Source organism: Enoplosus armatus, chromosome 20 (assembly GCF_043641665.1).
Source record: "Enoplosus armatus isolate fEnoArm2 chromosome 20, fEnoArm2.hap1, whole genome shotgun sequence".
NCBI lineage: Eukaryota > Metazoa > Chordata > Actinopteri > Centrarchiformes > Enoplosidae > Enoplosus > Enoplosus armatus.
Window position 1 is genome coordinate 7571465 of NC_092199.1, and position 13206 is coordinate 7584670.

Consider the following 13206-nt stretch of genomic DNA (forward strand, 5'->3'; position numbering starts at 1 on the left):
GGGGAAAACAGTTAGCCTGGCTCTGTCTAAAGGTAACAAAATTGGTCTAGCAGTACCGTTAAAGATCACTAACACGTTACATCTCGTTTGTTTAAACCATACCAAAATAATTGTAAAAGTGAGGCAGTCACTGCTTCAGCCCAAGAAATAGTCCTGCACATACCCCCCTACCCGGAGAGGAGAAAAGAGCCAAGAGTGAGGCGGTCCGCTCACATGCCCAATGGACATTTGCAGACCGGTTAGAATGGCCTCTGAAACTTAATATATACATATGTATATATGTATTTATTTTTTTATTTGTGTATGTTGTCTTTCTGTATCTACAGTAAATGTGCAGGTTCTGACTTCACACCCTGTACAAAGCCTGTATGTGTGCTTTAGATAGCTCAAAGTTCCTTTCAAGTTCATTAGTAATTCCCTGAAAAGGTTGGTTTAATGACGAGTTGAGTAGGTTTGGCATGTGTTGTACATGTTGTATGTCCATACAAAACTAAAAAACTTCTAAACCGCCTCTAATCTGTAGTGCCTGTATTGAGGAGGAATAGATATAGTTTTTCCAGTCAAGCATTTAACAGAAAGCTGTCACTGCTCTCGTTATGCGGTAACATACTGGGCCTCCACTTCTTCTTAACCACTTTCACATTGTCCTCGCTTAAAGCCTCATTTCCACAACGAGCTCTGCTCAGCCAACCAGCATTCCTGGACTCTCTCAACAATGGTATGTGGTCTGTGTTTGGCCAGCTTCCCATCTCACTCAGGACCCCGAGCAGAGCTGAGGACATTCATCATCACACCTCAGTGGCCGGGTGAATTATGGCTTCCACCTTTTGATAGCGAGCGAGGGCTGACCAGTCACCTCCTTTTTGTTCTGAAAGGCCAGGCGAGATGAGAGGAGTTCCCACTTTCTTTCCTCTCTTGTGTTCTGTTCAGTAGAAGGTTTTCTTCATTACCTTTATAAAATATTCTGAAATTGTTCCTCTTTTTTTTTAGCTTGTCAAAACAAAATGCTGAGAAGTGGGTGTGATTATCAAAACAGGATTGTTCCAGAACTTAAAAAATGTAGTCCACACAAATCCAAAGCTTTCAAGGCTGTCTCTTTTACATGGAATGGAAGAAATGTACTCTGTTTCTTCACCACATCTTCCCCAACATTGTTTTCTGAAGGAATTTCTGAGAGGCCGCTCAACCACACATATGGCTCAGTCGATGCAGACAGATGGCAGCCGCAGGATTAGGGCTCTGCAGATTGTAGAGGTGTGAATTATGTAATCTTTGCAAACTGATCTAAGCATGTGTGTGTTACAGTATGTGTGTGTTATGACCTCGGTATTTGGCCGTGGCTCGTGCACAGAGAGCTGCCAGGCTTTTGGCACTGTGGATTTTCTAAGAGGTGAAATGCTGAAAGCCCCCCGGGGTAGCAGGGCGCTCAGGGTGATCGGGTTCACCGGTGTTCACCTGCTCTGCCACTGTGGTCAATGTTAACAGAGACAGATTAGAGAAAGTGAGGTGTGTGTGTGCTTTCTTACTTCCTCCTGTGTCCTGGGAGATTTGACAGATAGGTGTAGTTTCTCCTCCGCTCTGCTGCAGATGCTTGGAAAACTGTGATCCAACCACGGCTGTTTGGGAATGGACAGGAAGCCCCACTCATTCCCCCTCTCTCTCCCTCTGTTGCGTCATTCAGCTCTGGAATGATCGTATTATGGTGCGCTGTGCACATTTCAAATAACTTAATAATAAGAGTGCTAGCCCACCTGCTTGGTAAATTTTCTTTATTCTCTGTGCAGCCCCCACAATGTCATTGTCTGCAAAGTGTGATCAGATAAACTTTTAACTGTTTTGTTTTTTGTTTTTTTTTACCCTTCAAAAACAAAGACCACAAACAGCCGCAGTGCTCATCGCGATGCAGACAACAATCAGCTGCGACAAAGTGTCTCATGTTCATTGAGCTATACTACATCTCATCCGTGCTTGTTACTTTCTCTTAACCCCAATTGACATGCTATCCAATCCAGCACACACCTCTCACACTCCGCTACACAGCTGGATGGCAGATCTTTTCACTTGATGCCTGGAAGTGTTTAAGTTCTCTCAGCAATCAGAAAAAAATAGGGGAAAAAAGAGGGAAAACATCTTGACACAGACTCGCCACACTGGAAGCCTGACTGCATGTACCTCCAGTGCTGCTCACAGCCTGTAATTGAAGAGCAACTGAATTACCAACCTTACTTTGTCAGAAGTGGCGTGTAATAGTGCCATTATAGAGCTGCTTCATTGTTACATCTCTGACATTTCATAAGGATTCTTAACGATCTTGTGTCCAAGATTGGCTTCCTCTCCCTGCTGTAGACAGTGAATTAGTCCTGTGGGAGTCTTATTATCTTGTCTCTCGAATAACAATCAAGGGAATCATAGGTGCATCTCATATTTTGGATAATTACACTGTTCTAGTGTTTCTGATCACAGGGTGTGTGCCACGAAAATCCAGATTATTTAGTGATTATCGTAAGAATAACCATATAACTATAGTGTTTATTGATATAACAGTGGAGTTTAAGGGTATTTGGAAGCACAGGGAGTAAACAACTGTTGTGAATACTAGGATGTACTGTTGATGGCATTGTGCGGTGACAGTTTAGGTAGATGGTTTACCAACTGAACTACCTGCCAGCGGGTGTGTTCTTCAGAAAAAGAGGGAGAGGAGATGAAAGAATACGATATGAGAAGTTTTTCTGTCATGGTTGGAGGAACGAGAGCGACGTGGTTGCTAAGAATTTACTCTTTTTCTGTCTTGGTGGGTTTTTTTTTTTTTATGTATTGTAATAGATTAGTCAAACCTGTTCATGTGGGACTCACAAATATGTGTTTGCTACTGTGCCTGCACTTTGGAGGACATAGAGCCTCTATTGGTGGAGCTGGTGGCCTGAGGGAGACTAAAATAAACAATATTATGTTGGCCCTAAGCGGAAATAATGTCCATGCAGGCAAGGAGGGGGTTGAGGGGCGTATAGGAGAAACACAGTGCCGGAATGAGGATGTTATATAAGCTGAAAACACGTCTGTTCTCATTGGTCGTCTAGTCTACCACACATGTCCTCAATCATTGACTGTCACTGTTTGATTAACCTCAAAATAATAAGAAAAATTACAGTAATTCAGTATACACACTATATGACGTGTAAATATTGTGGGTGCCTTTTTATTTATTTCATAATATATAATATTTTAAGTGATTTGTTGGACCCAGAAATCACATTTTCTTTTGTGATTTCCCTGCACTTAAATTGAATTGAATACATTTGGCTCATGTCCCTCTTGATTCTCAGTCATCGTTTTTTTTAATGCTGATGGAGGTTTCAAAACATTTTCTATTATTCCAGTTAGCTTTAGATAGTTTGTGATGGTTGTGTAGGCTCTCTGAGTGCTTTCAACTTGAAATAAGTGACAAAGTAAACACAAACACATGTAATAGACATTTAAACACTGTGCCTCCATCAAGGCATGTTAAATGTCAAGAATGACCAACATTAGGCAAACAGCCTACATGCAGGAGGCAATTAGAGACACTGAACTAGCTACAGTACAAATCTAACCTACTGACGACAATTGTTGCTGTGTGGGGAAAAGATGTATTTGTTGTGCCCACTTGATGTACCAATAGAGCTTTGTTTACCTCTTTTTGTAGATCAAAAGTGGGAAGACGGAGAAGGAGTGTCAACAGCTGCTGCTGAGGAGCCTGCAGTACCTGGAGCGCTACATTTACCTCATCCTCTTCAACACATACCTGCATCTAGAGAAGAAAAACTCCTGGCAGCGCTCCTTCACTCTCTGGATGGAACAGGTACAGGCTCTTTGCCCCACGTCTACTGTTTTCTACTCTATTCTATCTCACTTTTATATTTATATGCGTGTGCATTTTATATGTATATGCATTTGAATTCCTTTTTGAGACACTGACGCAACTAAAACACAGACAGAAACGACAAAGAATATGATTGATAACGAAGCAGGAGTCCACCATAAGAGAGGATGCGTCTTCTATTAAACCACTAAATGAACTGGCTTGTGTTGCAATCAAAATTCAATCAGATGTGAATGTCAAGTTAATGCTGTAGGTAATGAGTTGCTCCTTGAATTGCCCTCGTTGGATCTGTACTGTGTTGAATATGTCAGGTGTTGCTTTCAGGCACAAGAGGAGGGCAATGAGACCTGCTGATGGCCTTGGAGACTCATTTACACTTTGTCTTTTGCTGCTCTACATGTGTAAGATGCTGGTTATTGCAGTTTCATTTAAATGTGTCAACGGAAACAGGAGATGAGGGACAGTTTTTTTTTCCACACTCGTGCTTGTGCACATTGTGAACCTCTTACCAGAGTTTCATTTGCATTTTCCTCCAGGAATTTACAAGCTGGTTCTGGTTCTATTGTGGCCTGGTTCTTCACACACTGAACTTCATAATGTCTCGGCTCTGTGTTTTTGTTGGTGCATTAATCGTTTGGCCAGCTGTGGCCCTACAGTAATGTCGACATTTATGTGCATTCCAAACAAATGAGTAGTCTGTAAGTGGCACCCAACACACGCGCGCACACACACACACACACACACACACACACACACTCAATTAAAATGTATGTTGCAATATTTTAAACTCACATGGTGGTAAAAAATAAGCAGTTTGGCAGGTTGACAAAACACATTCAGTGTGATCCGTCAAAGCTGCAGCGCACAGAGGTGATTTTAAATGTAAACCAATAATAAATCTGCATTTTGTGGTTTTATTTACATTTCTATGCATTTGGTTTTAATTAAAAGGTGTTAGCGGTCTTGCTTTTGTCCCAGCTTTAGCACTGAGGCTCAAAAAAACCTCTTAAATCAGATTCTTTTCATAGAAGTAGCATGTTTCCACCACACAGCAGACATCAGCAGAAACTTTACAATATGTTTTTACTTTAGGCTGAATTATTACATTTTTATGTTTGTGGTCTCAAAGTGTCATAATGTCTTAAAGCAAACAAACAAGCCTTGGTCATGATTTGGACTTCAGCTTGCAACTTCGCAGCCATTTTCTGTTCTTATTTGCGAGCGGACAGCCTGGAGAAACGCGGCCGAGAGCCTGGAATGTTTGAAAAATCACTGAATGAAAATCTCTTCCTTCTTTGTCTTTATTGAGGTGGAATAAACTCAAAGAAAAAACGCGGAATTCCAAAATAGACTGGAACAATAGCTGTGAAAACAATTGTCACAGAAATATACGCGGTCAATCGGGACATATTCTTCCTGTTATGAATAGCAAATATATGTGGTGCATCAGAGTGACTCTAATGGCCAAGTTATGCCATGAGAAAATACAGGCGTGCACACGGGCAACAGGAACGCTCTGCTGTAAAGCCGGCAACAGAAAACACTTGTCATCGTCGGATACTTCTGTATTTTATTATCTAGGTAGCCTTTTGTTTTTGCTGGTATGCCTTTCTCTCTTTCTTTTGTTCTTCCCTCCTTCCAACAAAAACTGCAAAAACTCTGTTAACTTTGCACAGCAGTTTGGTCTGGTCCCAGTATGGGGACAATTTTCCTCATAGCAACTGTCCAAAGTTTGAAAAAGTCAATAAAAATCAGCTATTTGTGCAAATTAAACGTGCAATAACTAATTGTGAATTGATATTTCATCACTTTTCAAGTTGATATTGTGAACAAACAGTTGCTTATTTACACCATTATCATTCATTTGGAGTGGTGTTTCTGGCCTCAAGTCCAATATTCACTCTCTTTTAGCTCCGTTTTTGGTCTCTACCAACTCCTGATGGAAATATCTGGCCCCTTAGCTGCTAAATGCTACGCTGTGTTCACCAGCTAGCCTCTTACTCTGCGACCGCTTTCACATGTCACATAATTTTCACATTGTCTTTTGATACATTGTCATTATAAAAATATAGATTTTAGCCACTTTAAATCTAAAGTTTAAAGACAGCCCAATTAGTGTGAATATAAACTGTATACAAACCATACACTTGACTTGTCTTCTCAATGGAACTTAATGACACAAACACAAATGGAGGAGGGGGGAGGTACAGGCCATCAGCAGCTCACAAAAGTCATGTTCTTGATTGGAGTTTTAGTTGAGGTTCGTGAGGTCGTGGTACAGTCAATCCACTTAGTTGTGTTCTTTATGCAGTCTCTTAAGTTGTATTGATAGCAAATTATACAATGCATTTATAAGGTAGTATATTTCTTTTATTTAGTATAAATAATATATATAATATAATCCGTCCCTCCAAACCTCAGTGGTGGCAGTGTTATGGACAGAGCAGGCCTTGTGGCACCTCACAGGTGTCTATTGAGGCACTTATCTAGCAATTGTCCTGCGTCTCCTGGAACACCTGAGGCCGTGTCTGAGGTGAATGATTAAAAAAGACCCAGCATGTCCTTTTTAGGTGTGCCGTTGCTGTCTGTTCTCACCTCCATTGCCACTGGGAAGGTCTGGAGGGAAACCAGGTAACCAGGCCGGGAAATCACAGCCATCCATCAGCTGCACAGAGAGCCTCATTCAGGTGGCACCACAATATATCAAAATAGCCGCTTTCTTCAAAGGAACTGACTGAAATCTCTGACATTTTCATGCTATTTCAGACCTGCCAGCTTTTGCCAGAGCATTAGACTACACCTGCATCAAAGCACTTTCCTTTCTGAAATGGCAAATTGTGAAAGTTGAGAGATGCTAATCTACAGTAAAGTGTGATAAAAGAGCTGGTATTGAGCTCAGGGGGTTGAAATAAACAAATAAACGTCATCAGTCAGTCACAGCACTAGACACTGTTTGAGTGACAGGAGAGTTGTGGGAAAAAAATGCAAAAGATGTTACCGAACATACCATTAAAATACACTGAATTACTTCTTAGAGGCAAGATGTCCCTAAGTTGCACTGACTCTGTGAGGTGAGACGATTTATGTGGCAACCGCTCTATTGGCATTAGGATTAGGTGTCATTTTAAAGAGTTAGTTACTCTGATTGATTTCTGGGCCCATGAGAGACTTACAGAAAGTTCAACAAAGATGTCAGCAGCTGCTGCTCTGTCCTCATGAGTTATGGGGTGTGTTCTCTCTATTGTTTCCTTCACATTCTTTGCCTTCACTGGATAATGTTGAAGGGAGAATGCAGGGATGTGACTCTCAAGCAAATCCTTCCCACTCTGGTCCCAAAATGAAACTACAGTCTGCAGATTCCGCGTCCACAGCCAACAGTCTGACAAGAAAGCTGCTGGTCTGCACCGAAATGATCAGTACAACAGAATTTAAATCAGGTCAGCTCACTGATTGTTCCTCCAAAAATAGTGATTCTCCAAAGCGTGCAACATTGCATGACATCATCTTTCCCTAGCTAGATGAAAATTAAAACCATTCAGACTTTCAAACACTCCTTCCAGGAAAGAGTATTTCTCTAAAGTAAATCTCTAAAAGAAATATTCAAACATAAATATGGTGCTGGAATCCACCATCAGCATTGTGATGTGTTTGATGGCCCAGTTGCTGCAGAATCTGGCAGCGGCCCAACCAATCTGACCCAACCAACCCGAAGGCACAATCATTAGCCTATCACCAGTGACCGTGGCGGATCATTAATGACAAACTGCGACGCCAGAGGCAGCAGTCAGGGGTCATCGGCATCACTGGTCATGCATTGGAAGCCACAGTTACACAACCAACACAGTCTGTCCTGCATCCTGCATTGGGTGTATATGCATGTGTGTGTGCATGGACTAATTTGATCTGTACAGCGGCTAAAAGCAGGGGCACAGTGTTCCCAGTCACACAGGGCAGCAGCCTGTGCCAGCTGATATGCAGCCTCTGACCCATTTGGTCTTGTTGCTTCTGTTCAGTCGGATTGTTTGAACACAGAAGCATGTGTTTTGTGTTGTTTCACTGTGCAATCAACGATGCTAATCGCCACATAACGAGAAATATATGCACACACCAGTGGTGGCTGGTGACTCAGAGGATTGGGGAGGACATCTAGGAAATCCAACCCAGTGTGACGAACTGGCAGTAAAGCGATAGATAGATTCATGGTTTTGGAGCTCTCCTTCCGCTCCTCAGCAGTGTCCCGCTGCTGCTGCGCCCCCCAGTCCAAATCCTAAGGAGGACAGCAGGAGCCCGTCCCCCTTTGTCCCCCACCCCTGTTAAAGCATTTTAATCAGAATTTCAACTGTGGATTTTTTCCAAAGAAAAGAGAAAAATTATTTTATAAATGATACTGAGATTGGGTAATGGTTTATTTCAACCAAATACTCTTTTTTTATGTTCTGATCTCCCTCTTGCCTCTCAAAGATGGAGGAGGAACAACCTCCTCTGACACACACATATATGTATGTACTTTTTATATAATTGCAAAGTGTTTGAAGTAAATGGCGCTTACTTGCACATTGTGTGCACGTTGGACAAATATCGTTCCTGGCATCATTAGCCCATGTTGCCTCGTGGCTATGTAGTGAGATCAGAGCAGAAACATCAGAGGAGTTATTGCAATTGAAATCCATGTTTGCTAATCCAAAACGTGGCCCTTTACACAATGGCAGGACTTGTGTACAGTGCATACCATGGATGCCTGCAGGAGAGGTACCCTATCAGTCACTGCAGCTGTTTTGATGTGTGGCACAGAGGCCTCCCTGTCCCCTTGCACCGGCACGGTATGTGCAGTCTTTGAGATAGCCGGCTGTGGGAAAGACCAGCGCTGCTCTGCTTCACCCCAGTCACTCCGACCGCCTAATGAGTATTGGCGTTTGTGATCTCTTCAATGCAGCATGAAAGACATCTCTCTGACAGCTCTGCTTACTGTCACCCAGGAAGCTTGTCACAACACAACAACAACTTCAAGGCCATTTTTACAGAGTGCAACAAAGGGGGAAAGATGCATCGATTTACCCCCAAAGATCAGATCTGTTTTGAATTGTTGTTTGTTTGTTTTACTGTGTGCAGATGTAATGATTTGCTGCTTTTCCACATCTCACGTAGTTGTCTTGAGCTGTTATTTCCACCACAGCACCTCCCTGGGGAGCTGTAACAAATTGCTTGGGGTGTGAAGCTAAAAGTGAAACTAAATTTAAATTGTTAATTACATTTTCAAATGGATCAAAATGAAAGAAATAAGCAACAAATATTTATATCACTCCCATTAAAAATCCTTGTTAAAATGTGCAGGTGTTGTGTCGCAGTAAACAGACTTGACGCGTGTCAGCTTGCAGCACAGTCTGACACTAAACCGAATAAAGTAAAATCAAACGGTAAAGTCAAAGTTACCTAGATTATTGTTTTTAACCATGCTGGCACACCGCTTGCCTGATCCACCACTTTAGTCCAGACTGAAATATCTTAACAACTTGTGGATGGATTGCTATGAAATGTGGTACAGACATTCATGTTCCCCTCAGGATCAATTGCAATAACTTTGATGATCCCTTGACTTTTCATCTAGCAGCACCTTTAGATTTAGATTTGCAATTTGTCCAATATTTTGGTTTATCACGAAATACCTGCAGAACAATGACATTAACCTCAGCCGCTGTACTTTGTATTTGCTAATTAGCAAATGTTACCATGCAAAACTACAATGGTGAACCTAGTAAACATTTCACTTGGCTAGCATGGCTGTAGGCTCTTAGTCTTGTTTTATGGAGAGGGGAAGCTAACTGTCCCACACTGGACTGCCTCATCTGCATAGAAAAAGCTTCAAGCGCATGTTTGGTGGTGGTTGTTGTTGTGAAAAAAAGAAATTTACTATGAAGCGATGCAAGGGTTTATGCCAAACGTTTTCCAGACAGTTCGAAACAGTCGTTGTTTTACCGGAAAATCACCGTATCTTTAAACTCTTGATCTCGCCATGAGCAGATGGGCCTCTGCTCCTCTTTAACACGACTTTTCACTGTTTCAGATTTTTCACTCCTGGCCTATTTAGACAGCTGGGCTGTGGAGTAGATGAGTCAGGTTAAGTACCCTGGTTAGCAGCACAAATCCAGAGTTTCTCATGGGAGTCCCATCCACTGACTAATGGTTTTGCTGCACCCACTCATTTGTTCCCACCAAAGAGCTCATGCAGCAGTCAGCCTGGCAGTCGTCCAGGACCACATCAGACACAAACAAAGTTGCACTGAAAGGTCCATCAGTGCATGTATTTGCTATAAAAAAGCTGAATTAAGACAGGACAATAGAAGCTGCACGATCATTTGTTCAAAGTGAGACAGCTCACAGGACTCAGGAAAGGTTTTTAAGTTTGAACTAGTGTCAACTCTACAAAGCAAAAGTTTTAGGGTTACATGATATCTATTGTAAGATTTGATTTTGCATGGTCAGCAAGTAGGTAATCTAGACCACACTTTGCGGTGCCTTGTGTTTATTTCTGCACAAAGCTGGCCAGCTAAGCTATAATCATTGTTAGCGAAAGGGATATCTTGATACTATTATTCCTGTTCATTGTTCCATTATGTCCTCCTCGGAATTTGACCTGACAGTGCATTTTTAAGAGTATCCCAAGCAGCACTTCATGCAGGATTACCTCACAGCCGGTCATATTCTTCAATTTTATGTAGTTAAAAAGCGTGCATCCACAAATGATGCCCTTATTTATCCCAATGTTTGAACACCTCTCCTCTTGCACATTCCTCTCCACTTTAAATCTGCAGACTTGATGTTACCTTCACTTCTAGGCTCTTACAAACTGGTGGTTCACCTGTGTCCTGTATCGATTCCACGCTGGGAGTGAAAACTACTCAAGATAACTTTCCTGCATGCTTGTAAATGGGTTGTGATGTGAAAATCAATACACAGATCGATAGACATACATACATTTAACAGATTCTGTTGAGTTTTTCAGTCTCTTATAAGTTCATTTATCAAATGTAGTGGCTGAACATCACAGTCCAGCACAGGTTTTTAAAGCTTCTCCTGCAGAGTAAACTGGACAAGCTGTGGCACTTCTGATGGGGTATTCACGTTTTTGCAGGGAAGTTGGTGTCTGCTGGGTTTGTTTGTATTTATTTGAATTGTTTGGCTTTATGGCCAGATGTTTCTGGTTGTCCGTGGTGCTTCCCATCAGTCCTATGGTGTTTGACAGCCACAGCAGTCCATGAGTCAACGTGATCTGCTGCTTTACACGAACACTGAAGAACACTGAACTCTCTCTCGAAGGAAATCTCACCGGGTTCCTCTCTGTCCTCATTCATTCAGCAATGACTCAGACTGAGAAAAGGGCCAAAAACATATTCTGTATCCATGGAGTTGTTCCAAGGCTGTCCCATTACTGCACTTAGTAGTGAGGTTGTGGGTTTTCAATTTTATGTTCATTTGTATTTATAGTCCACATTTCAGTGGTAAACATTTTACAACAAAATCAGAAGTGAATCATCGCACAAAAGGAGGCTCTAATACCTTCAATGTTATCGTAAATTGGATGTCAGTGGGTTGTGGACTGTTGGTTGTACAAAACAATTTCATGACGTCACCTTTTCACTGATTACTTGCGATGGGCGCTTTCTACAAATTTACAAAGAGGTGCTCCTGCAAATGATTTTTCTTTCATAAAAGAAAGAACAGTCCAAATGGCAGCAGCAGAGCCTGATATATCCTGACATTTAGTCTCAAGTGTAGGTCAAACCCCCAAACACTGGATCCTACATTTCCCGCAGTGCAACTCGAAAGCATCTTTCGTTACACTCTCTCTTCCTGGTAAATGTTCATGTCTTTCAAACTCCACACCCCCAGTTTGTAATACAAGCTTTCTGTTGTAAATTTTAAGTCTCCAAGCCTGAGCTGAGGTAACCCTGATGACATCACTATCATCATTATTTTTTGAGACTTACCTACAAAGAAGATTGGTGGAGTGCCCCTTTTACTTCTTCTACCACTTCCTGTTGTTTCCAAACCCACAGTAGATGCCTATTGTTTCAATGTAACAGCTACACATGTAGGAAACCGTCAGATAACATGCTTTAACTCTGAAAAAGTGGCGGATAAAGCGTTTGTATGGTCACGATGGACAAATGAAAAAAAAAAAAAATTCCCGGGCTGGCTGTGTTGCCTGTTCATTAACATTTCGTGTGTTTCTGTGGTAGGTGGCTGCCAGAGCCGGAGTTTATGACATCCTCAACCAGCTGGGCTTCTCCGAGTTTGAAAACACGAGGGACACGCCGCTGGCCAGGCTGCGCTGCCGCTGGCAGCAGCAAAACATTCAGTCACTTCCTTTCCGGGGGGAGTTCATCTGAGAGAGGATCACTGTGAACGCACCAAGACAGTACTGTGCTTTTCAGAATAAAAGACATTTACATTAACATTGTTATGCCTTCTATATTTACCCCTGTATTATGCATAGCTTCACTTCATCTATTGTTTATCGCTTCTTTTTTTTTAAACCCACTTGCAGGTTAACCTTTGTAGGTGTTTCAATGTTGATTCTTAGCAGAATGTTGCTCCTATATTAGAAGTTGATATTTGTGCCTTTGCCTTTTTTTTTTAATCAATGTTAGAACATAGAATTTCAATGTACTAATATTTATGTTCTTCTTTTCAAGTCAAGGTAAAAAGTAAAGGTAAAAAAGTATTTCTTTGTGTTCCCACTTTTGAAGATGAGACAGCTTTTTAAAACTTCTGTTTGAACAACAAACGAGTTGAATGTTGTTATGGAGGAAAGAAGCAAATTCCACTGTGCTGTCAGCCAACAATTTTAGTTGCAGGTCACAACTGTTTGCAGTTGTGTGACCTGATATTTTTCTTGAGCCCTGTCCTTTTCTTCTCAGCACAGCTGTCATCAGTGGCTTTGCATTTGTTCGCCTTGAGGTTTTACATTTTTGAGAAGATCCTCTGTGTACATATGAAAGCTGTTGTTATTTAAATGTTAATGTGTCCTTGAGTTTTCTAAAGCTGATCAGAGTGGATATTTTTGAGAGGAATGTTACGCAAGATGCTGTTGAGTTTCTTTTGCGTCAGTATAGCGCCAGTAATGTGTCCATCTGTTGTATCCCTTTATTTTTACATATATGTGCATGTGTCATGATACAGGTACTAACAGTACAGCATGTCAGGAATTTTTATGTTAGTTTGACTTTACTTTAAAGCTGTAAATGTGTCTTTGCTTTTGTAAACATTGGAGCAATGACGCTTAAAAATTGCAAACCTTTGAAGTCCCATGAAATGGCAACATCACGAACAAGAACAAGAGATATCAA

The 13206-nt window shown here is 41.5% G+C and overlaps 1 protein-coding gene across 1 annotated transcript in view; it reads left to right on the top strand.

The window, feature by feature from the left end:
* pald1a (phosphatase domain containing paladin 1a) overlaps positions 1-12270 on the top strand; it is a 41185-nt gene extending 28915 nt beyond the window's left edge. The window contains exons 19-20 of the mRNA XM_070927318.1: positions 3683-3838; positions 12097-12270. Of these exons, the coding sequence (XP_070783419.1) occupies positions 3683-3838; positions 12097-12246 (306 nt within the window). The 3' untranslated portion in view covers positions 12247-12270. The remainder of the gene's footprint in view (positions 1-3682; positions 3839-12096) is intronic.
* Positions 12271-13206: the final 936 nt, after the last annotated feature.